This window comes from Scomber japonicus, chromosome 8 (genome assembly GCF_027409825.1).
Source record: "Scomber japonicus isolate fScoJap1 chromosome 8, fScoJap1.pri, whole genome shotgun sequence".
Lineage (NCBI taxonomy): Eukaryota > Metazoa > Chordata > Actinopteri > Scombriformes > Scombridae > Scomber > Scomber japonicus.
The window spans coordinates 30,905,637-30,928,430 of NC_070585.1; the positions used below are offsets into that span (position 1 = coordinate 30,905,637).

A 22,794-nucleotide genomic window follows, 5' to 3' on the forward strand; every position below is an offset into this window, starting at 1 on the left:
CATGGGGCACTGTTTCAACACAAATACACACACTAATACACACACTCCTACACACTTTACTGTACTTATGAGGACATTCAACTACATACCCAGCATAAAAGATCAGCACACAGTTGTATGAATCATTTTTTGGTGGAAGACTTTGGAAGTCACATCACCTGGATACACATGAGGCACTGTTTCAACACTAATACACACACTCCTACACACTTTACTGTACTTCTGAGGACATTCAACAACATACCCAGCATAAAAGATCAGCTAACAGTTGTATGAATCATTTTTTGGTGGAAGACTTTGGAAGTCACTGCTGGTAAAGACCTTGGATCAGAAAGTAGGGGAGAGTGGGGTAAAGTGAGCCATTTTTTACTCATACTGTCCTCTAAGCAAGGAAAAATTATCCAGTTATCCAGTTTTGTTACTGTAATCACATTACATTTATCTGTAATGCAGTAATAATGTAACACATTACAGTTACTGAACAAAGAAATATGGTGTTTCTTGAGTTGCATTAGTTCTTTAAATATTATGCTTGAATTGGGAGGATAAAAAAATAATCATGCACACTGCTTGACCTCTGACCTCTCATGCTAACACAAAGCCAGTAGCGAAACACTTATGGACCCACAGTGATGCTGAAGCTGAGTGTCTGCAGACCCCAACCAAGCAGCCAAAGCTTGTGTTGCTTATTAATCTCCGTCTTTCATAAACAAACTCAGCAAAGTACTGATAATAGTGAACGGATTATATAATATATGATATAATATATAATATAATATAAAGTGCTGTCTCTTGTGCTGACTCTGAGGAGAAACAGGTTGTCTATATATTATTATTTTCAGGCAGTTATTATTTGTATATCATAGTGTTATGATGGTCAAGACTCTAGATATTATTTGCTAAGGAGTAACGCAAAAGTAATGTAACTAGTAGTGTGATTACTTTCCACAGGGAGGAATTAAGTAACATAACACATAGCTTAAAAAAAAATTATAGTTACATTTTTTGAGTAACTTCTTCAACACTACTCCTATCAATGGAAATTATAAGAAAGCATCTATGACTAAGGGCAATTAAAATATAACTCTTGGTCTTATGGCTCAACTTGCCCCATTCTCCCCTACTCATACTGCACGTTTCCCCCCCATATCATATAAAACAATCCATGAACACCTCATGAAATAAACTTAACATAACACATTACTTTTAAAAAAAGAGTAACGATTAATGTGTAATATATTAAGTTCCCCAACACTGCTCCTATCTTTGGCAATTATAAGAAAGCATCTATGACTTTTGGTCTTATGGTTCAACTTTCCCTGCTCTCCCCTACTCAGACTGCAAGCCCCCCCCCCCCCCCCCCCCCCCATATCATATAAAACGATCCATGAACACCTCGTGAAGTAAACTTGAAGAAAAAAAGCCCACACAGATAAGATCGTAATCATCATAACGGGAATACACAAGGCTTTATGTTTTCACTATAGTGACTAACACACCTCTAAGCTCACCTTTATCTCTCTGGCACTTCCTGTCTGAACCTGCCTGCAGCCACACTCTGATACTAAAGAGTGAGTGTGTCCTTGTGTGTGTGTGTGTGTGTGTGTGTGTGTGTTTGTGGTTATCAGAGGATTTGTCACATGAAACCGCAGGCATTTTATCACCATTTTATCTCACTACACTGAAACCTCTGGCCTCACATCCTCAGATTTACACTGGAGCTCTGTCTGGTTCCTATCAGCACGGAAATGATCAGGGCCGACTGCTCAGTGTGCTGATAAAGAAAAAAGAAAAAAGAAAAAGGTTTATGTTTACAGTTGTTTATTTAAGCGTGTCTTATTCTGCTTTAATAGCTGCAATGTGTTAAAAATAAATAATACTTCTTTTTTTAAAGTTTCACATCAAAATATTTACTTGAACTGTACATTTTTGCAAAGTGACTCAAGCTAAGTCTTTATCCTTTATCTTTCTAGCACTATATTTTCTTCTTCCTTTCTTTTTTTCTGAATCAAAGGTATAAGGAGATGATTGTATTTTGTAAAGATTGTAAATCACTCTGAGATAAATTTGTGATTTTCTGGCAGAAAATTGACTTCATTGGTGCAATGTGTCCGTTCTTCAGTGTTTTTACATTAATATGTTGTTTAAAATGTTCACCAAAAACTAGCAATAATAATGGTAATGCACTTTATTTATATAGCACTTCTAACGTCTCAACAATGTTAGAAAGTGCTTTAGAGAAGAAATAAAACCAAACAAGGCAGATAAAAGTAGAGCAATGAAGAGTACAAAGATAAATGAATAATAAATATCACAACCAGCTCGCCCAACTTTGATCAAGAGTACAGCTGTGGAGATGGTTGCTTCCTACAAGTACTTGGGGACAGTGATAGATAAAAACCTGACACCTGATCTCAACACATCAACAATCTGCAGAAAGGGCCTGCAGAGATTATACTTTCTGCGCAGACTAAATTCTTTTAATGTTGACAAGATTTTAATGGCTTTATTTTATAAAGCTTTTATTGAGTCCATTTTAACGTTTTGCTTAATTTCGTTTTATGGAAACTTGTCAATAAAGAACAAAAATCGTCTGCAAAAAATTGTGAAAGAAGCCAGTAAAGTAGCGTTCTCTCTCAGAGATCTTTGACAGGCTTGTCTCTTGTCTAGCACTGATCATCCACTTTTGGAGGAATTCATTCCCCTGCCATCTGGACGGAGATTTAGGCTCAAACAGGTTCAGATTTTCTTTTGTCCCACGTGCCATCAATACAGTTAACCTGTATAACCCCTAAAAACAACATTTCTTATTTTAATTCGGATTGAGATTGTTCTTATCAAGTTTGGTTGTGTTGCATGTCACTGTTTATTTATCTATTTATGGTCGTTGTGTTAGTTGTTTTTTGTAACTGTCACTGCAAACCAAATTTCCCCTCGAGGAACAATAAAGCTCTGAACTGAACTGAAGATAAAGACAACCATTTTATCAAAAAGTCTTATTATAGAGACAGTATAAGTTTTTTTTTTAAAGGAAAACTGATAAAAAAACTAACACACAGGCCTCATTCGGATGTGCTGACGCTCATAAGAAAAGAGAAGGGTTCAGAATCTAGACTGAGGATTCATGTGAGTTTGTGGAGCAGTCGTCCTCTCTGTGTTTGTTTTGGAGAAAGGTGTAATTACGGATGTCATCTGACAATTGTGTGTGTGTGTGTTTGTTTTGGACAGATACGGAGGTCAGGATTGTTCTGATTGGCAGAGCACTAAAGACAGCGGACATGGCGAGAGCGAAGCTGGGGACGTAGACTGGGAACCAGGAAGAGACTCACCCATTGACCCGCAGCTGGGGGAGGGACTCCACAACCTGCTCAACAATCCTGGTACATACAGTACACACACACACACACACACACACACACACACACACACACACACACACACACACACACACACACACACACACACTAAAATGAGTCATAAATGCTACCTGCTAATGGAAACCTGGATCATGTGATTGGTTGCAGTGGAGCAGAAAGGTCACATAGAGCTCAGAGGAACAACCATGTTTGTAGAAAAGGTTAAAAAAAAAAGCTTTTTCAGGACTGTAAATGAATTGATAAATCTTCTGCAATCAGTATTTCATGGAGTCCCCTGCTGATATTATGTGGCTTACATTCAGCGCACACTACTACTACTACAGTCTACAGTTAGCCAGTTAGCTGAGTTAGCCGCCGAGCTAACCGCCGACCTACCAGCCGAATTAGCCGCCGAGCTAGGAGCTGAGTTAGCCATCGAGCTAGCAGCAAGAAAGCTCTCAGACGTAGTGTCCATGTTTCTGGTAGAGGTGGTGACTTTGATTGACAGGTGACACTTGGTAGGGGGCGGGGTTTCAGCGTTTGGGAGCAGAGAAAGAGGCTGATTTTTACACAACTTTGAAGCCTAATTTCATATACTTGGCGATTTTTTTAATCATTCAAATTTGGCAGGGTGGTTAACAACACACTTTTCTGTGGTATGTCAAACTCAGAACACATATTTATTCTTAATTAATCGGACCTTAAACATTTTATTTGGTGTATTTATGGTCTCAACTTGTGGTTGCTGCAGTGAACACATGTCAAAGTTATTGGTTCTGATAATTATACACAGTCTAAAGATATTAGATCAAAAGCATGTTATTTGCAGCAGCAGTTACCTTCATTGCTTCCTTACAACTACAATTTGTATTGTAGCAGTAGTTGTTGATGTTTCTATTGTTAACAATTTAAAGGACCCTAATTCTTAACATAGTGAGTCAGACATCTTTTGTACATTGGTCAGATATTTGCTGAGATGCAGCCACACGATGGTCACAAGCAGCGGTCACTACTCTACACACACAACAACACACTCTCCCACTTTCATCGTAAACAGGAAGTTACGAGACCATTAATGAAGTTCGAGTCCATTGTTGCAGAAATGCGTCAGTAGTGGAGAGTGAGCATAACACTGAATGACGAATCAGCAGGTGATGAAAAAAACATGAATGAATGAGATGCATCTGGTGGGAATCAGTGCTAAGCTTTAACTTTCAGAATAAAATACCAGCTGCATGATGGGGTTTCCCCAAATCTTAACTAAATGAAAGTAAAAATCACAGACTTAAATCACAGTGAGTTATAGGATTGTTGTAAAAGCTGAAAATTTGACTCTCTCAATTTTAACACTGTACTGCAAACTGCACTGTTTTAATGTTGTTTTAATGATGATCATGAAGATAAATCAGAGCCACAGTGAGCCAATAAAGACTATAAAGACTATTAAGCTATTTTAACATGTATTAAATATTTAAGAACTTTGATGAAACAATCACAAAAGTTGAACTTGACCACTATATTTGCATCATTTTGAGTTCCTGTCTTTGTCCTTTCCTCATGCAGACACACTGAAGATGTGACTGTGTTTAACAAAATTAACCCTATAAAGTCTGAACCATCAAATAATTGCCAGAAAATTGAAATTTTTGAAACTAGAGTTTATTGGACCTTCTGACAAGTAATTAAACAAGATTAATTATGAGTTTTGTTTTGTATCATATTTGATACTCTGAGAATTTTTTGCAATTTATTTTTCATAGCATGATTTTTTTTAAACACATGAAAACATATTGAATACAACTTTTTTATGCATGATAATAATGTGTAATGTATGAAATGAAATAAAATTAAAATTGACAGATTTACAGATAAATGACTTCTATACCTGCTGTAATTTGATACACACATGAATTTACCATAAAATAAGCTACAAAATATTTAGTAATCAGCTTTTCAGGAATGAAATATGATCACACTGATGATTTAAAGGTCTCTAAAACTCATGTATCCAATATGATACATTTGGTGATACAGGGTTAAAGGTTAAAAACTATTTAAAATGCTAGAGTTAAATCCCTGAAAGCTCCTCCAGTACTTTGGGTAGCACCACTCGGCCAGACGTACCAATTGACTTAATGTCATTGTTGGAAATCTCTCTTTAATTCAGTTTCTATGTGCAGTGTGCAGCAAACTTCAGTGTTAAATAGAAAATAATCACAACATGCATCAGGCTACAGGTCATTCCTGCTTGTCACAGTCTGGGAGGAAAGGAGGGAGGAAGGAAGGGAGGAAAGGAAGGAAGGGAGGGAGGAAAAGAGGAAGGAAGGAAGGGAGGGAAGGAGGGAGGAAGGAGGGAAGAGGGGAAAGGAAGAAGTAAGGTAGAAATGAAAGGAAGGAAGGACAGAGGAAATAAGGAAGGAAGGGATGAAAGGAAAGGAAGAAGGAAGGAAGGAAGGAAGGGAAGAAAGGAGGAAGGAAGGAAGGAAAGGAAGGAAGGACGGAAGAAATAAGGAAGGGAGGGAGAAAGGAAAAGAGGAAGGGAGGAAGGAGGGAGGGAGGCAGTAAGGAAGGCAGGAGGGAAGGGGGGAAAGGAAGAAGGAAGGGAGAAAGGAAAGGAAGGAAGGATGGAGGAAATAAGGAAGGTAGAAGAGAGGGAGGAAAGAAGGAAGGAAGGAAGTAAGGAATGAAAGAAAGAGAGAAGGGAGGAAAGAAGGAAGGAGGGAGGGAGGGAGAAAAGAAAAGAGGAAGGAAAGAAGGACAGAGGAAAGAAGGAATGAAGGAAGGGGGGGGCGGAAGAAAGAGAGAAGGAGGGAGGAAGGAAGGACAGACAGAAGGAAGGAAGGGAGGAAAGAAGGAACCTGCTTATCAGACTAAGAAACCCAGTCTACTTCTGTCTTCTTTTTCACCCACATCTCTCTTCAACCCAGTCATCATGCAGCCTAGACGTGCTGTCATCGCCATTGTCATTCATGTCAAGTTCATTTATGTCTTTATTGTTGTTTTCACTGTAGACTATTGTCCCCATTTTAGTTATCTTCTATCACTATGAGAGGGAGACAGATTTTTGTCTCTACCAGAGATAAAATAACTCAACAGAGGGAGCAGGGATATATAAACCAGTAGGTGGGAAATCCCCAACTTTCCTCCTCCAGGTAAATGGCTCCCTGGGTGTCACCGAGTTTAGCGGCGGCCCTCCTGGAGAAACTCTTTGATTCGTCGGGACAAAAGCAGCCTGAACTTTGACCCCTTGTAGAATATACAGACTGGTCACTTACAATGGACACACACTGACAAATGTAAGAAAACAGGATGAAAGCAGGAAATAACACAGTGGCAGGTTATAACATCCACATTCATCCGCCCACGCGCTCCACTCAGCAGGGTTTCTTCTTTAATACAACTCCAATCTACTTAAGATTTAACTCAGAAAACTAATAACGCCACATTTTTTAAATTTAGGAACAAGTGCAAGTAGCTTTTTTAATATCCTATAATGTCCTATACTATAATAAATACATCATTTGTCAATAGTCATTTATTAGAGTGTGCTAAAAAGAAGTTAGCTTGTTTTTTTTTAGCATATTTAACTTCATAGTATTATTAGCATTGCAGTGTTATTGTACTTTAATATAATTATCATGAGTTTCATTAATGTTTTAGCATGATAGAGTTAGTTTAATAAGATAATACTGTTGTCATTATAGTCTTATTACTTACTTTACTTACTGATAGTGGATGGAACAAGTATATTTTTTAATCCTATACTATAATAAATACATCATTTGTCATAATACTCATTTATTAGAGTATGATAAAAAGAACTTTATAGTGTATTGGCATGTCTAACATTAACATTTACACTATTATTAGCCTGTTATTGTATTTTAATGTAATTAATTATTATTATATATGATAACATGTTATTACAGCTTAGTAAAATAGCTTTAGCTTTTGAATGTTATATTAGTGTTAGTGTGTTAGTTAAATAAGCATGACAATTATCATTATGTTAGCATTAGTACTTTTATTTTATTAGCATATTAGTGTTATTATATTAGTGTAGTTATGGTATTATTAGCATGTTAGCCTTTACATACTCCAGGATAGATAGCAGACATAGACAGTTTTAGTTTTTGAGTGTTATGTTAGTGTTAGTGTGTTCGTTAAATAAGCACGACAATTATCATCATGTTAGCACTATTATGTTTATTAGCATCTCAGTGGGGTTATGGTATTATTAGCATGTTAGCCTTTACATAGATAGCAGATATAGCATTGTTAACATGTTATTAGTGTGTTAGTAATGTCATGTTATAAGCATTCTTCTCCCTCTTTTTATTATTTTTATTCTTATTAAACAATAAAATAACTTGCTTAGTCAAATCTTCTAGGCTAAGTACTGAAATTCTGCAGTAAAATCTAATAACTAAAATAGATGAAAATACTCCTAATATAAGATTAATTCAAAATAGTAATAATATAAAACAACAAAAACAGTAATAAAATAGATAAAGCATGCTGGAAGTAAAGATGAAGTGATAAAAATAGATGAAAAAGTGGTTTAAGAAGAAGTCAGTGATTCTCATTCAGCATGTTGAGGGTTAGAGCGCAGAGACAGCACGCTGTTTAAGATCATGTTCAGACAATGTTTGGTTCTGGTCAATTAACTCCATGACGTTTAAAGTCAGACAGTGATTTACGAGTCAGACCAACCGACATCTGGATTTGTGGGCCTTAGTCGTGTTTCACCCAAAAAGTTTAAATAAGAGGTTTTCCAAACTTTAAACACACTCTTTGTTAATCTGGGAACTCTACATAGTTATATGTAGGCCAGCCAGCATTGATTAGAGCGGTGCTGTGTCTGAGTCTGTACACTACCGAGCACTGTGTGTGTGTGTGTGTGTGTGTGTGTGTGTGTGTGTGTTCATTAAACAGTGTCTTCCTGGTATTGTGGTGGTCCGAGCCTCCGGGGAGGTGGAGGGGTTTTTCTGCCTGATGAAGGTAGACAGGAGAGAGAGAGAAACAAAGAATAGTGAGTGGGGGGAGGGGGGGGTGTGTGTTATGTATGTGTGTGTGTGTGTGTGTTATGTATGTGTGTGTGTGTGTGTGTGTGTGTGTGTCTGCAGGCTCTATTATGGTGTAACTTACAGTGGAGTAGTAACGTGACAGATGTGTGTGTGAGTAAGTGTTGAATCTTTGATGAAGCCGTTCACACACATTCCTCTCTTTATTCTTCTTCTGACCTGTAACTCTGTCTTTTGCTCCTTCTTCTTCTTCTTTCTTCAAGACTACTATGATGAATTACACACACACACATACACACACACACACACACACACACACACACACACACACACACACACACACACAGCCTTTGTTCAAGTGTGAAGATGATATTATAGGTGTTGAGAGCTCTATGACTGTGTGTGTGTTTTGTGTTTTCTCCTTTTTGTTGCTAGAGATGTGATTCTGTTTTCAGGCCTGTAAAGTATAAATTCATAATGAAGTTTTGGCACATGTTTTTATTAGAGTAGCACATGACTCTAAGGTAGAGATCCATCATGTTTTCTGTGTAAATGAAGAATAAAAAAACACTTTAAAAAAGACCCAGAAAGTAGTTTCATTCTTATAAGAGGCTCAATAATTTCCTTAAACATCTGGACATTGTAGTTTTTTACTCAAACAAGAGGAATGTGGTGCATTTGTTAGGGACTATTTTCAGTGGCGGATTAATCTACATTTCACATTTGATGCTGTAGTGAGTATTTCCAGCCAGAAAAGTCACAAATATATAGTTTCATTCTTACTACCACTGTTCTGTTCTGTTTTCAGGCCTAAAAAGTATAAATTCATAATGAAGTTTTGGCACATATTTTTATTAGAGTTGCACATGACTATAAGGTAAGGTGTAAGGTGTAAGGTGTAAATGAAGAATAAAAAACACTTTAAAAGACTCAGAAAGTCACACATATATAGTTTCATTCTTCTAAAAGGCTCAATAATTTCGTTAAACATCTGGACATTGTAGTTTTTTTACTCAAACAAGTGGAAAATGGCACATTTGTTAGGGACTATTTTCTGTGGCGGATGAATCCACATTTCACATTTTATGCTCTATGTAGTATTTCCAGCACGTGTGTGGGATTGAATCAAACTACCACTGTTCATATAGTGATGAAGGAAAATGTCACCAAGTGTAGTGGTGTGGCTCATTCATGTGGCTCAGGGTTGATGTGGCTTCTTAAGACAGACACACACACACACACACACACACACACACACACACACACTACGCTAACTTTATATAAATGCAATTTGCTTTTTTACAATTGTTGGTTTTTTAATCTTTTTTATGAGACTGCAGCACATCTGGAGAGAGTTTTTCTATTGTAGTCAAATCTCAAAAGCTTCAATTATAAATACAATTCATTGATGATTTAAAAGTAAAGGAAGAACTTATTTAGTACTGGAGTTATATTTTATAAAAAAAGCCATCAAACAGTTGTGGTATTTCAGAGCTGAAGCTGTTTGATAAAATGGATAAAGTGAGATTTAATTGACATGTTAAACACAAAGACAGAGTCGGGTAATTTAAAAAGGATTTAGTGTTTTGGTGGCTTTGTGGTGAAATACTGCCAAAACAAAAAAAGAGGAAAAGAGGGGAGGTGGTGGGGTTAACTCCGGGGGCGGTCTGTACCACACTGGGTTTAAGCAAGCATGATTGTGTGTGTGTGTGTGTGTGTGTGTGTGTGTGTGTGTGTGTTAGTAAGGTAATGCCCGTCATCTGGTTATGGTTAGATGAAGGAGACCGCACAGCTTCAGCAGGATGATCAGTCTGAGCTGAGACACAAAAATATTCCACTTCTTACTTATTCGTCTACGTTTATCCGGCTGTATGAGAGAAAAAATGTATCTAAAGAGCTTTAAAAGGATTTAGTTAGTTTGAAGAGGAGCATTATTTGACACTAATTACCCCGTTGTCAGAGATTAACACTCAAATATGGAGCATTAATGTTTCATATTTGAGTATATTTTACTTTTAAATGCTTCTTTACCTGCGTTTAAATTTAAATCTATCTATTTCCTTCTTTTTCTTAAGTTAAATAAAAGGAAAATGTAGTTTTTTATTCATTAGATTTCATACACTATGGAAGCGTATTGCATTCACTTGAATAAAATCTGGTTTTTCGAGGTAATTATTTCTGTTTTTCTGAGTAATTTTTTCTCTCCTGTTTTTCTGGCTAATCTTTTTTCCTGTTTTTCTGGCTATTTTTTGTTTTTTGGACTAATTATTTTCCTGTTTTCATGGTAATTTTTTTCTCTGAATTATCTAGATACTTCGAAATCTTGTGAGAACATCCAACCTATATCTTGTATCCATGGAGCATGCCATATATGTCCAGCTGATCCTGGAGAAACATTGCTATGTCCAGGAGATCTGAATGGGCTTTTCATCTATAAGACTTAAAGACAGGATGACCTCCCAGTGTCTTAAACCCAGATCAAAGTAAAACTAAGATTAAACTAAACAAACAGGTCATGTTTGCTTCCATTACATCGAGCTCTCAATAAAGAGTGAATGTCTCCAATGTTTTGAATGTCCTCTAAACTCAGAAAAGAAAAAAAATATGCAGAAAAACAGAAATAATTACAGACCAAAAAATGAATTACTCAGAAAAAACAGATTTATTTATTTTTTATTCAAGTGAATGCAATATGCTTCCGTAAGATACAGCTCTAAATTTTGAAAATAGCATATGAAAAGGAGTTTTGAACAACATGCCTAAAAGCATACAAACTAGAAAGATGAGGAAAATGACAAAAAAATAGTTCATACACATGATTCAGGATTCAGTTTTGTGTAAATCAGACGTTTCACAAAGGTTTTTAAAGGGTTAATTTACAGTTAAGCCTCAATCAAACATGACATTTTAAAGCAAATGGTTAATTGCTTGTAGGCGACGTCAAAACACGTGAATGAACACAACAGATAGCGATAAAAAAACAAACAACATAACTAAAAATATGGAGCATGTGGGTCGGGAATGAGTCAGAAAGAGAGAGAGAAAGTGTCTAAACAATGCTAGGAGTTGGCTTTTTATCCTATGGGAGTAATTGGTGATCCAAATCTGGTTGGCTGCCACACCCACCATCTCCTTAATGAACACAAAAGAATATATTAATAACCTTTAACTAAACCAACACTCATTAGAGTTAGGAAAGGAAAGGGGCCATCACACTTAATGACTTGGTCTCCGGCCAAAAATAGAGTCTGACACAGGCGGGGAGTTCTGGTCCAACACAGAAGTAACTTAGAACTGCATTCTATCAAAAGGCCACCAGGGGGCAACTGTCTCCATACAAGTCAATGGAGAATTCACCAACTTCTCACTTGATTTCAAACCTCAGTAAATGTTTTCAAAATGTGTTTATGGTCTCAATCGCTAGTTTAAAGCCTTCTTCAATGCAGTATGATGTTCATTTGGGACATTTTGGCCTCCCTGATTTTATATGTGACGATAAAGCAGGGTATGCATTAGGGCGTGGCTACGTCCTGATTGACAGGTTGATTGACCAATGTCCTCGAGATCCAGCCCTCGCAACCATAGCAACCTCCCCGCTCCACCCATGGCTCCGCCTCATGACCATATAAGTAGAATCCGTGTTTTTATTTTTCACAGCATGCGCCTGACATTTTCAAGATGGCGCTGCCTAGATTCGAAACTATTGGCTTCCGAGCAGCAGTCCACAAACCAATGGGTGACGTCACGGATGTTACGTCCATTTCTTTTATACAGTCTATGGTCTGACTGTCTCTAATCTTGTGTTATGAGCATAGAAACAGTGTGTGTGAACAGGCCACTCGCTCAATATTGTACTTTCTATGTTAAATTTTGTTTTAATTCTCCACATTAGACGACTTCTTGATATTACAGTTGTATTCAATGTGATTGTATTTCAGTTTACTTACCTTATCTTACTTCATTCTCAGCTTCTCCCTTGAAGAATAATTCCAATTTATAACAATTTTAATATTTCAGGTGTTTTAGACATTATTTCTATTGGTTAGGATCATATTGTATTCACCAAAGCATGTTTCTAATATCACAGTGATGTCACTTAAATAAATCTGATGAGTAAAGAAACGATCAGAGGGATTAGAAACAAACCTCCAAGACATATTTGGGATTGAAAACAGAGGAAATGAATACATAAATTGTAATCTACTAATTCTAATCTGTATTATTTCTACTGTACAATGAGTGACTGTACTGCACTCACTTTCTATAATCTGGATAAACTGTTGGCTTGTGTTTCTTTTCGCCTCTGCACTTCTTATTCATTCATTTATTTATTTCCGCTGCTTCAGTTTATCTCACCCTCTTCAAATAATCCTTCCGCACTGATGAACCGACTCCAACCGACTCCAGTTTAGATTAAATTAGATCGCATCATCGTGCTTGAGGGGGGAAATCAAGTAACTGCACAAACATTACAAGACACGGCAAAGAATAACAGGACATAAACAGGATGTAATGAGGATGAAGACAGAGAGAAAATAGTGTCTGGATGTGAATGAATGCGTAAGAAATTGAGGTTTTTTTTACATATTTGTAAGCAGTGGGCAGCTTGTTTTACAGTAAGTGAATAAATGCAATGAGACGTATAATCATCTCGGCTCTGTTTGTGTATGACTCAGAGATTTGATTTGTGTGTTTTTGCTCAGACACACCCGGCGTTTATGCCTCTCAAAGCGACTGGAATGTCAGACTGGAGGCGGCAAGTTTTTTTTTCTTTGTTGTTGTTTTGTTTGTTTTTTATTTTATGGGTAATGTGGACGTGATGTGTAGCCGTACATCTGAAGCGTGCAGGACGCCACGGATGGCAGGAAAAGCCTGTTGACAGCAGCCAGATAAAACTACTTTGCTACTTCCTCCTCCTCTTCCTGCCTCCACGTCGTCCAACACGCTCCGACACTCGATCTGTTATCGTCTTCTGTGAACATCTGGGAACGTTAAAAGGTGTATCAGGACAGGGAATGTCTGAAGTCTTTTTTTTGTCATTGAACCATTTTTTTAATCTTGTTCTTTGGTGTTATGGGTTTGAAAACTTATCTTTAAAGGACAGAAACTCTCTAAATCAAACTGTTAAATGGTCTAGTGGGCTGATCGGTGAGGCACAGACACTTACAGCGGATGACCAGCTCGATTTCAAACGTCGGCTCCCACTCTCTGCACATGCAGTGAATTCCAGCTTCTTCCTTTTGGATGAAGGTTGGTTTATAGTCCCAATACGTTGAACAAAGCAGTACTAAAATAGCTTTGTTCCAGCAGCCCCCTCTCTACAGAACAAGGCGTACCAACATTGTACAGATGCTATAGAAGCAATGTTTATTTATGCATTATTTTCACTTTATTGTTATGTTTTATTGTGTTTTAAGCAATGATTATTGGAGTCTGGAGCACCTTATCTTGTTTTTTGTTATGCTGTTTTGGTGCCTGACTTCTCTCCTGCTGCAAAACAAACCTATCTACAGTTACAGATAAAGTAACTTGCTGCACACATCTGGTTGTATCAGACACATTTCAGACCCTTGAAGGAAGGAACACACTGAACAAAACCAAGATTTATCAGACAAAATGGGGATTTTTTAACACATGATTATGTTGGGAGGTTGTACTTGTGTTTCCTAATGACTGCAAAATTGAAAACACTGATGACTGAGTTGTTCTTAAGGTGCTTTCACACTAAACCTCTTCAGTTTTGGTTCCTGTTGACAGAACAGCATAGAAAGGAGATTCGGGACTATTCCATTCTATTATATTCTATTCCATTCTATTCTATTCCATTCCATTCTATTCTATTCCATTCTATTCTATTCCATTCTAATATATTCTATTCCATTCTATTATATTCTATTCCATTCTATTATATTCTATTCCATTCTATTCCATTCTATTATATTCTATTCCATTCTATTCTATTCCATTCCATTCTATTCCATTCTATTCTATTCTATTCTATTCCATTCCATTCTATTCCATTCTATTCTATTCCATTCTATTCCATTCTATTCTATTCCATTCCATTCTATTCTATTCCATTCCATTCTATTCCATTCTATTCTATTCTATTCCATTCTATTATATTCTATTCCATTCTATTATATTCTATTCCATTCTATTATATTCTATTCCATTCTATTCCATTCCATTCCATTCTATTATATTCTATTCCATTCTATTCCATTCTATTCCATTCTATTCCATTCCATTCCATTCCATTCCATTCTATTCCATTCCAGGAATAGAGTCCTGAAGAAAGTGTTCTGGCCAAATAACAAGAATGCAACATACTGTACTTTAGTTCAGGTCTGATCTCAATTCATTCTTGCTGCTAGTGTCCGATTTCACTCATCTGCATCCCAGCATGCAAAGCACACCTTGCTGCAGGAGAACGCCTTGTAAATGAGTCGGACTGAGGTTATATCAAGTTCTCACTACAAAAGAAAAAGCTCCAGAGTTTGTTTGTGACTGGACCGAGACCCCTTCGTCTAAAAGGTCTCTATGAGGGTGTTTGAATGTGCGGTCGAGGATGATGACAGTGTTCAAATCTGCTGAAACAAATCACATCAATGAGGAAAACAAACTGAGTCTGATTCAACCAGACTAAACAGTAAAGGTCTGAAAATGCCCTCCGGCCCCTCCGAGGTTTAATGATAGGGATTTCAGTATGAGCCTACAATTTAACAAGTGACACTCTAATTGAACTTAGAGCAGCAGTTTGGGAGCTTTAAAATACACAGTCTGTGCTGAGGGGGGCGCTAGAGGGGAGGTCATGGGGTCAATGAAATCAAAAGGGTTCAACCTCTGGGGAATGTTAATATTATCAATAAACTAAATGAGAATCTGGTTGAGAGTTGCTGAGATACAGAATCACATTATTATTATTATTTAAATTATTTAATATTTTAATCCATAAAATGTCACAAATCCCCTTCAGTTTTCCAGAGTTTCCTGAGAGTTCAACTTCCTTGTTTTTACCAACCAAACCTCCAAAACCCAAATCTATCCATTTTAGAAGGATACAAACCAAACAAACGCAGGAAATCCTCACATTGAAGACGCTGGATCCAGATAATGTAGACTGAAATGATTAATTGATCATCACATATGAGGTGTATGTTTGAGCTTCAGTTCAAGGATCTTATGTGACTCTCTCCTCTCTCTCCTTCTCTCTCTGCAGATGACGTCTTTGCGGAGGTCAGCGATCCAGCCTGGATGGCCAGACTCTCTCTCCCGCTCTCTGGCGATTATCACGACAATGTTTTTGTCCCCAATGGGCCTCCGTCCCCCGAGAGCGAGGTCCTGCCCCGGGAAGGCTTGGACTCCTCGTCTTTCTCCACCTTCGGTAAAATGAAAATGACTGTTGACTTTATCAATCAAGTTGGTCTGAATCATAGTAAATATGAATGTAATGCGAGAAAGAAACTATAAAAGAAAAGATGCATCATTTCATTAAACATTTACATATTACAAAATTACATATAACTATTCATATTTATTCAAGGTTAATGCCAATAAATGAAGATCATATAGATTTAATTAGTGCAAGTTACTCAAATGAATAATCCGAAAAAACAGACAAAACAAGTCGTCATTTCAAGAAAAGAAGACATCGCATTTCGTATGATGATGGAAAATGATGTGTAGTTAAAGCTATTTAAAATCATACTATGGCTGCAACTAATTACTTTATTCATTATCAAATAATAGTCAGTTCATTTTCTTGAGTAACTGATTAAACTTTTTGGACTTTAAAAGAATAACAGTCAGTCAATTGCAACTTTCCAGAGCCAAAGCTTATCTGAAACCCAAAGAAAAAGAAATGAAAAAACAGCCAATATTCACATATGAAAAAGCTGTAACCATGATTCATTTCTTATTTATGCTTATAAACAATCGTATTTATTATTAAATAATAATTGGTCAACTAATCATATAGCTCTCCATTTCAGCTCTAGTTAAAACTTTTTTCAGTGCTTCGAAATAGCAGCAGAGTGACACCTCCTCTCCTCTTCCTCTTCTCAGGTAAAACCCCAGAGAAGGACGGTCCTTTGGGTGGCACCCTGCTGTCAGAGGTCAGCACCCTGTTTGAGATGCTGATGACACAGAAGGCCGACGCCCATCCCGGCCCTCGGCCCGATGTCCTGTACCGACTGTCTGCAGCGTACCGGCGCTCGCTGGGCCTGGACGGAGCCACACCTGCTGCAGCCAACGCAGCAGCAAGGAACTCTGGGAACAGTGAGAAGAGACCAGGCCTGGCTCAACCATCAGGACTTTATCAATAAATATCTGATCACTGAACACTGGAGAGAAGAAAAACTAAACACTGAGATGCAGCTCGGATTGGAAAGTAACAGAAACAATATCACATGTTTCTGTGTTTGAGTGGCATGTGGGGATTTTAGAGGCATTATGTGATAAAATACTTAAATATGATTAAAAACTGTAAATAAATATTCATTTTTTTATCATAGAGTTCTGCAAAAAGGATCAAAATCAAAGCAACACAATCAGAGATATTGTCTTTTTTTAAAGCTGCAGTTGGTAACTTTGAGGAGAGAGAGGTCTGAGCATCAAATTTGAAGAAGTACGACTGTCAGATCCCTCCCCCTCCCTCTCCGCTGCACTCCCGCCCTGCCTCCAAAGTCCCTCCCCCAGAGGAGGCTGACGTGCGCGACGGCACGCGACCACATGCACGCGGTGGTTGTTGCTGCGCCATTACTTTCTCTACGCTCATGAAGCCGCTCTCAGAGATATGAGCTTGACCGAGCTGAGGAGGAAGGGGGAGGAGCCTCTGAGGAGGAAGGGGGAGGGACCTGTGAGGAGGAAGGGGGAGGGGCCTGTGTGCGTGAGCAGTGATCGACAGCTGTCAGACACTCCATCAGACACAATCCTGGCTCTGATTGGTTCTTTTTGTCCGGTCGCGGTGGATTCTGGCAATTTGCAGTAGGAGCAGTAAGCGGGGCTAAATGAGCCTGTTTTTTTCTTTTTACAGATTACTAGTTTCATGTAATGCTGTCTTTACATAGTGACAGTCTTAGCAAATATGACAAAAAGTTACTTTTATAAGACTTATCAACTGCAGCTTTAACTCCACACATTTTTCCTCTTCTTCCTTATCAAAACCTGGTGCCTACATTACCCACAATGCAACTCAGTTAACTCGAATGTAGCGGCTAATGTAGCCTGGAGCTGCTATAGCCTGCAGCAGAGGTCTGGTAACCTCACTCCACTAGCTCCAGATTTCTCTCATTTTTTTGTCATTTATCAGATTTCATCCAAAAAAGGCTTTATATTACTTTTCATAGATGTATTGTAGTACTCTCCCCAATCCCTTTAAACACACTTTTATATGTAAAATCAGTGGAGTTCCCCTTTAAATGTACAGTATGAGTCATTTTTAACACTTGTACTTCAATTACAAGACTATTTTCCTACTTTTCGGGCTCTGGCAGAGGAAGATGACTCGTCGATTAATCACTGAAAATAAAAATGTGGACAGCTGTTTTATACATTTGAAACCAGGTTTCACTACATCCCAAACATACTGATGACTTAGTTCATCAAGCAGTGAGGCTATAATTTATAGCTTTGTCAATGTTATGTCAGTCAGTATATAGCTGTTGAGAAACGTTCTGAGTCGGTGATTTGTGCAGATTGAGTGATGACGTCAGCAAACTGAGACTAATGTATGAGAAACAGATGTGTGATAAATGACAAATCCTTTTACACAATGGTGCTACTGTACATGTTGCATTTTTTTTACTATCAATAAATCACAGAAGCAGTAAGCATTTCTTCAATTCAGGTTTAATTAACAAGCGAAATGGAAGGAGCCTCAAGACAGTGGATATAGTAGAAGACAGATGAGTGTGTAGTCTGAAAGAGAAAGATAGATTAATATTTAGATTTTAAGTTTCGGCATGTTTAAAAAACAAGTGTGATGAAGGAAAAAACAGACCGTGTTTAGAGGGAAAACAGAAAGTGAAGGAAGGAGCTGAGCAGGAATGTCAATAATAAGAAGAATTCGACTTTAATAATGAATCTAGAAGCTGAAAAAGTGGCTTATCATTCATCATGTCTCAGTTGAAAGGACTGAACTTTATCTCCATGTTTCCTCACATGAAGCAGGTAAGAGTGACCTGGTGTGTGTGTCAGGATGTCAGGATGTAATAAACACAGCTGTGATTTAGGTTTTTTTCTTCTTTTTTTTTTTGGCCGTCAGAAAGCGACCCAGCAACTGAGAGGAAATGTCCCTTTGTCTTTTTTGTTTTTCCTCAAGTCTAAACAATAAGCAGCTGAAAGCAGACAGAGAAAAAGTGTTTGTTGACTATAGGGCAGACTCAAATTCCCCTCGTTACTATCAAACTATCACACAATAGATTTCAGCCTAATTATGATTTTCAGGATGTTTTTTTATATATTATATTAACTGCAAAAAACTTTTAAGTTATTTTTGTTTTATTTGTATCCAAAATCGTCGTATTTGAAGCTTTTTTTTAACTGTATTTTGCAAATCAGATGAACAGCACTTTGTATATAGATTATTGTAAAACTTCTTTTTTTTGGCTGTGAAAATAACTTTTGTAATTTTTTCATTAAAAAATAATTGTACATCATGTTTTAAAGTCAGTGTGTGTCTTTTTATTAAAATGTCATTTGGAGTATGGAGATGGAGCCTGAAAGCACCAGGGAGGAATTCATTATAGAAAAAACGTCAAATTATAAGAAGTTTGTGCTCTTCGGTATATTAATCCTCTTTAAAGGACTTCTTGGTGTGTGTGTGTGTGTGTGTGTGTGTGTGTGTGTGTGTGTGTGTATATGTGTATATGACCAAACACTCACACATCTGTTCACATCATGGAGACTCGCCTTATTTCAGTGAGATCAAACGTTTCTTCACCACTAAGCTTCTCTTCTTTTGGTTTAAGCTGCAGAATGATGGATGTTTAATCTTTCTTTGTGTAAAACCTTTAAAATAATAAAAGTAAGAAAACACACTGTTCATAAATGTGTGTGTGTGTGTGTGTGTGTGTGTGTGTGTGTGTGTGTGTGTGTGTGTGTGTGTGTGTGTGTGTGTGTGTGTGTGTCTGTTGAGTACAGACGTTTGCATGCAGATGTATAGATCCATATGCAGATGTTTCCTTTGTGCAGAGCGCCCTCTGGTGTTTGAGAGACATTATAACACTTAGGACGTCACATATATCTTCTAATAAATAAGTATGAGCTCTACCTAGTGGCAGCTTTGGGTATCAAACATCAACAGAGCAATAATGCTGCCTTCTCAACATGTTCCTGTTTGATTTGAGAAGACATTATTACACTTCGGCTGTCATCTATATCTTCTAATAAATAAGCATGCGCTCCACCTAGTGGCAGCTTTGGGTATCACACATCAACATAGAGATGATGATGAAGATGATCAGCAGTCAATTTTAAAAACTTGATACCAGCTGTTTAATGAAGCACTTTTTTGGGGTTTTGGGTTTTAATATAATAATATGATTTTTTCTTTATATAATATGAGTATATCTTTAGAAATTATAACATTATAATTACTTAATAATGTATAATTCTTTTACCATGATGATGAAGATGATTAGTCAAATTTTAAAACAAACCTTTTTGTTTTGTTTTTTTAAATAATAGTGATTATTTTGGAATTATAACATTATAATAATTACTTAATAACTTATAATTCTGTATATCATAAATTGGAAAAAGTTGGTTTTATGCAATGCACACAACTCAAATATTAACTTACAGCCTTCAACCACATTTCATGGTCTTCATTCAGCAAATACAGCCTACAGTGTCATCACATGACTAACATTAAATTTGGACTTTTGCTCGTAGACAACATCGACTGTCTATAAACACCAAAATAAAACCAGTCACAGCATCAACTTGGTAGAGATCAAATGTCATCGATCAGAGCAAAAAACTAGAGTACTTTCTCATTTTGCTCTTGACCCTTTAACAAAAAGGAAAAATAATAAATGAACTTCATTTCACCGAATATTTCCATAGGCTGGAACAGCAGTCAATCAAAGCCATGTCGTCATTGTTGTCGGTCACATGTCCTCATTGGCTTTGGAGACATGTACTGCCTAATCCTAAACACCGATTGGCTTGTGTGTGGTGTCTTCAGAAGCAGGAGAGGCTCACGGTCGTAAACATCTAGTCACGTGTACTCTGAGATGGACGTGCAGGTCAGGAAATGACGTAAACGGACCGTATATGGTTTGTTATTTGTGTTATTACGTTACGTGTTGGACTAAATACATGGACATATTGAGGAAAGTATTCCGGTTTTATGGAAACGGATTTCATATTTCACAAGAATGGATACTTGGCGAGCTGTACAGAAAGTCCTGAGCCATAAGATGATCGTTGTGGATAAAGGGAAGACTTTGAAGGTATGTAGCATTATAGCTTTTCTTATTTAGCTCAGGGGCTAGCCGAGCTAATCGCTAATACTATTACGGCTGTGAGCAACCATATAAGTCGTGAGTGGTCTTGAATGAATCGGGACAATCTAAGCTTTCCAACAATGTACGGCATGAATATATATGTTTAAGGGTTGCTGTTTAAAACATTCAGAAGAACTTGTGGCTACCTCTTAACATCCGTCCCGTCCCATAGACGGAACAGCGTGCGTTAAGAGGTTAAAATATTCTAACTGGGTATAATCTGTGTTTTTTGTATAATAGTAATGTCTGAGCTGACAGAGTGTAATGTGTTGTGGCTCGTAGTGATGAACCTACAAACACTTATCAGTGACTCTGCAGCTCCTCCTCTGCTTCACAGAGATTTATAGTTGAGTTTGGCTGTTTGGCTGCAACTTTACTCTTTCTGGTTCACTCTCAGCTGCTCTCATAGTGTCATTTTGGGCTTGCTCAACACTAAACACTAAACAGCAAACAGACACAGTTAGCTGTGGACTAGCTGGTGAACATAGTGGAGCATTTAGCCACTAAAGAGCCAGATATTTCCCTCAGGAGTTGATTAGAGAGTAAAAACAGAGCTAATAAAGAGTGAATATTGGACTTATATTCAGCAGGTGGACAGAAACACGACTCCTAATGAATAATAATGTTGCTCCATAACTGCTGGATGTGGAAATAAGCAACTGTTTGTTAAACAGTTCAGCATAAAAGGTGATGATGTGTCAGTGTTTTGTTCATTGTTTTGTTTCTGCTGAACACAAGTGGCTTAAAAAATCAATAAATGCTATTAAAGAAGAACAATTCATACCAGCATTTGAGATAATGGTTGTAAAAACTAGAGTTAGAATAAAATCCTCTGGCCAATTTCTTTCCCATCTTCCTTCTCTATCCCCAAACTTAACTTCTCTTCTTGATAAATGTTATAAGTATTACATTCCTTATCCAGCATTTTCTATTTTTTCAGCTCCTATTGTATTCTCCAGGCTTTAACGGTACATTCATTGACCAGTTTTTGCTCTTTTCCCCAACAAACTTATAGTGCTGACGTTGCAGCACTTCACTTCCTTAAAAGAAATCCAACCTTATAGTCTAACTCAGGAGACGTCCAATGAGCCTCGAGCATTTTCAAATGATCGCAGCCTGTGGAGGATATTAATCTAAAAGACAAATTGGTGCAGTTGGAGATTTAGTAAGAAACTAAAAGAGCAAAACAAACACTTTTCTTTCTCAGAGAGAGTGAGAGTGAGAGTGAGAGAGAGAGGGGGGGGGGGAGAGAGAAAGGGAGAGAGAGAGAGAGAAAGGGAGAGAGAGAAAGAGAGAGAGAGAGAGAGAGACAGAGACAGAAAGAGAGAGAGGGGAAGAGAGAGAAAGAGAGAGAGAGGGGGGGAAGACAGAGAGAGAGAGGGGAAAAGACAGAGAGAGAGAGAGCGAGAGCGAGGGGGGGGAGAGGGGAAAAGACAGAGAGAGAGAGAGAGAGAGAGACAGCGAGAGAGAGAGAGAGAGAGAGAGAGAGAGGGGGGAAAAGAGAGAGGGAGAGCGAGAGAGAGAGAGAGAGAGAGAGAAAAAGACAGAGAGAGAGAGAGACAGCGAGAGAGGGAAAGAGAGAGCGAGAGAGAGACAGAGACAGACAGAGACAGAGACAGAAAGAGAGACAGAAAGAGAGAGAGGGGAAAAGAGAGAGAGAGCGAGAGAGAGAGGGAGAGAGAGAGAGAGACCGACAGACAGACAGAGAGAGAGAAAGAAAAAGAAGGAAAGGAGTGTGAGCCCTGTGGCAGGAAATAGATCTGGAAGCAGCTAATGCACCGTTTGCTATCAAATGTGCCACCTGTGAGTTACCGAATGTGAGACAAACTAGAAATCCAATAAAAACTCAATTAAAACAACACTTTCATTGTATTTGTAAAACCCCCAAAAATAATGCGA

At 37.7% G+C, this 22,794-nt stretch overlaps 1 protein-coding gene across 1 annotated transcript in view; it reads left to right on the forward strand.

Annotated features, from left to right (window-relative positions):
* Positions 1-16,892, forward strand: part of pcdh12 (protocadherin 12) — a 30,122-nt gene extending 13,230 nt beyond the window's left edge. Inside the window, exons 3-5 of the mRNA XM_053324156.1 lie at positions 3,229-3,380; positions 15,603-15,767; positions 16,448-16,892. Coding sequence (XP_053180131.1) covers positions 3,229-3,380; positions 15,603-15,767; positions 16,448-16,707 — 577 coding nt within the window. The 3' untranslated portion in view covers positions 16,708-16,892. The remainder of the gene's footprint in view (positions 1-3,228; positions 3,381-15,602; positions 15,768-16,447) is intronic.
* Positions 16,893-22,794: the final 5,902 nt, after the last annotated feature.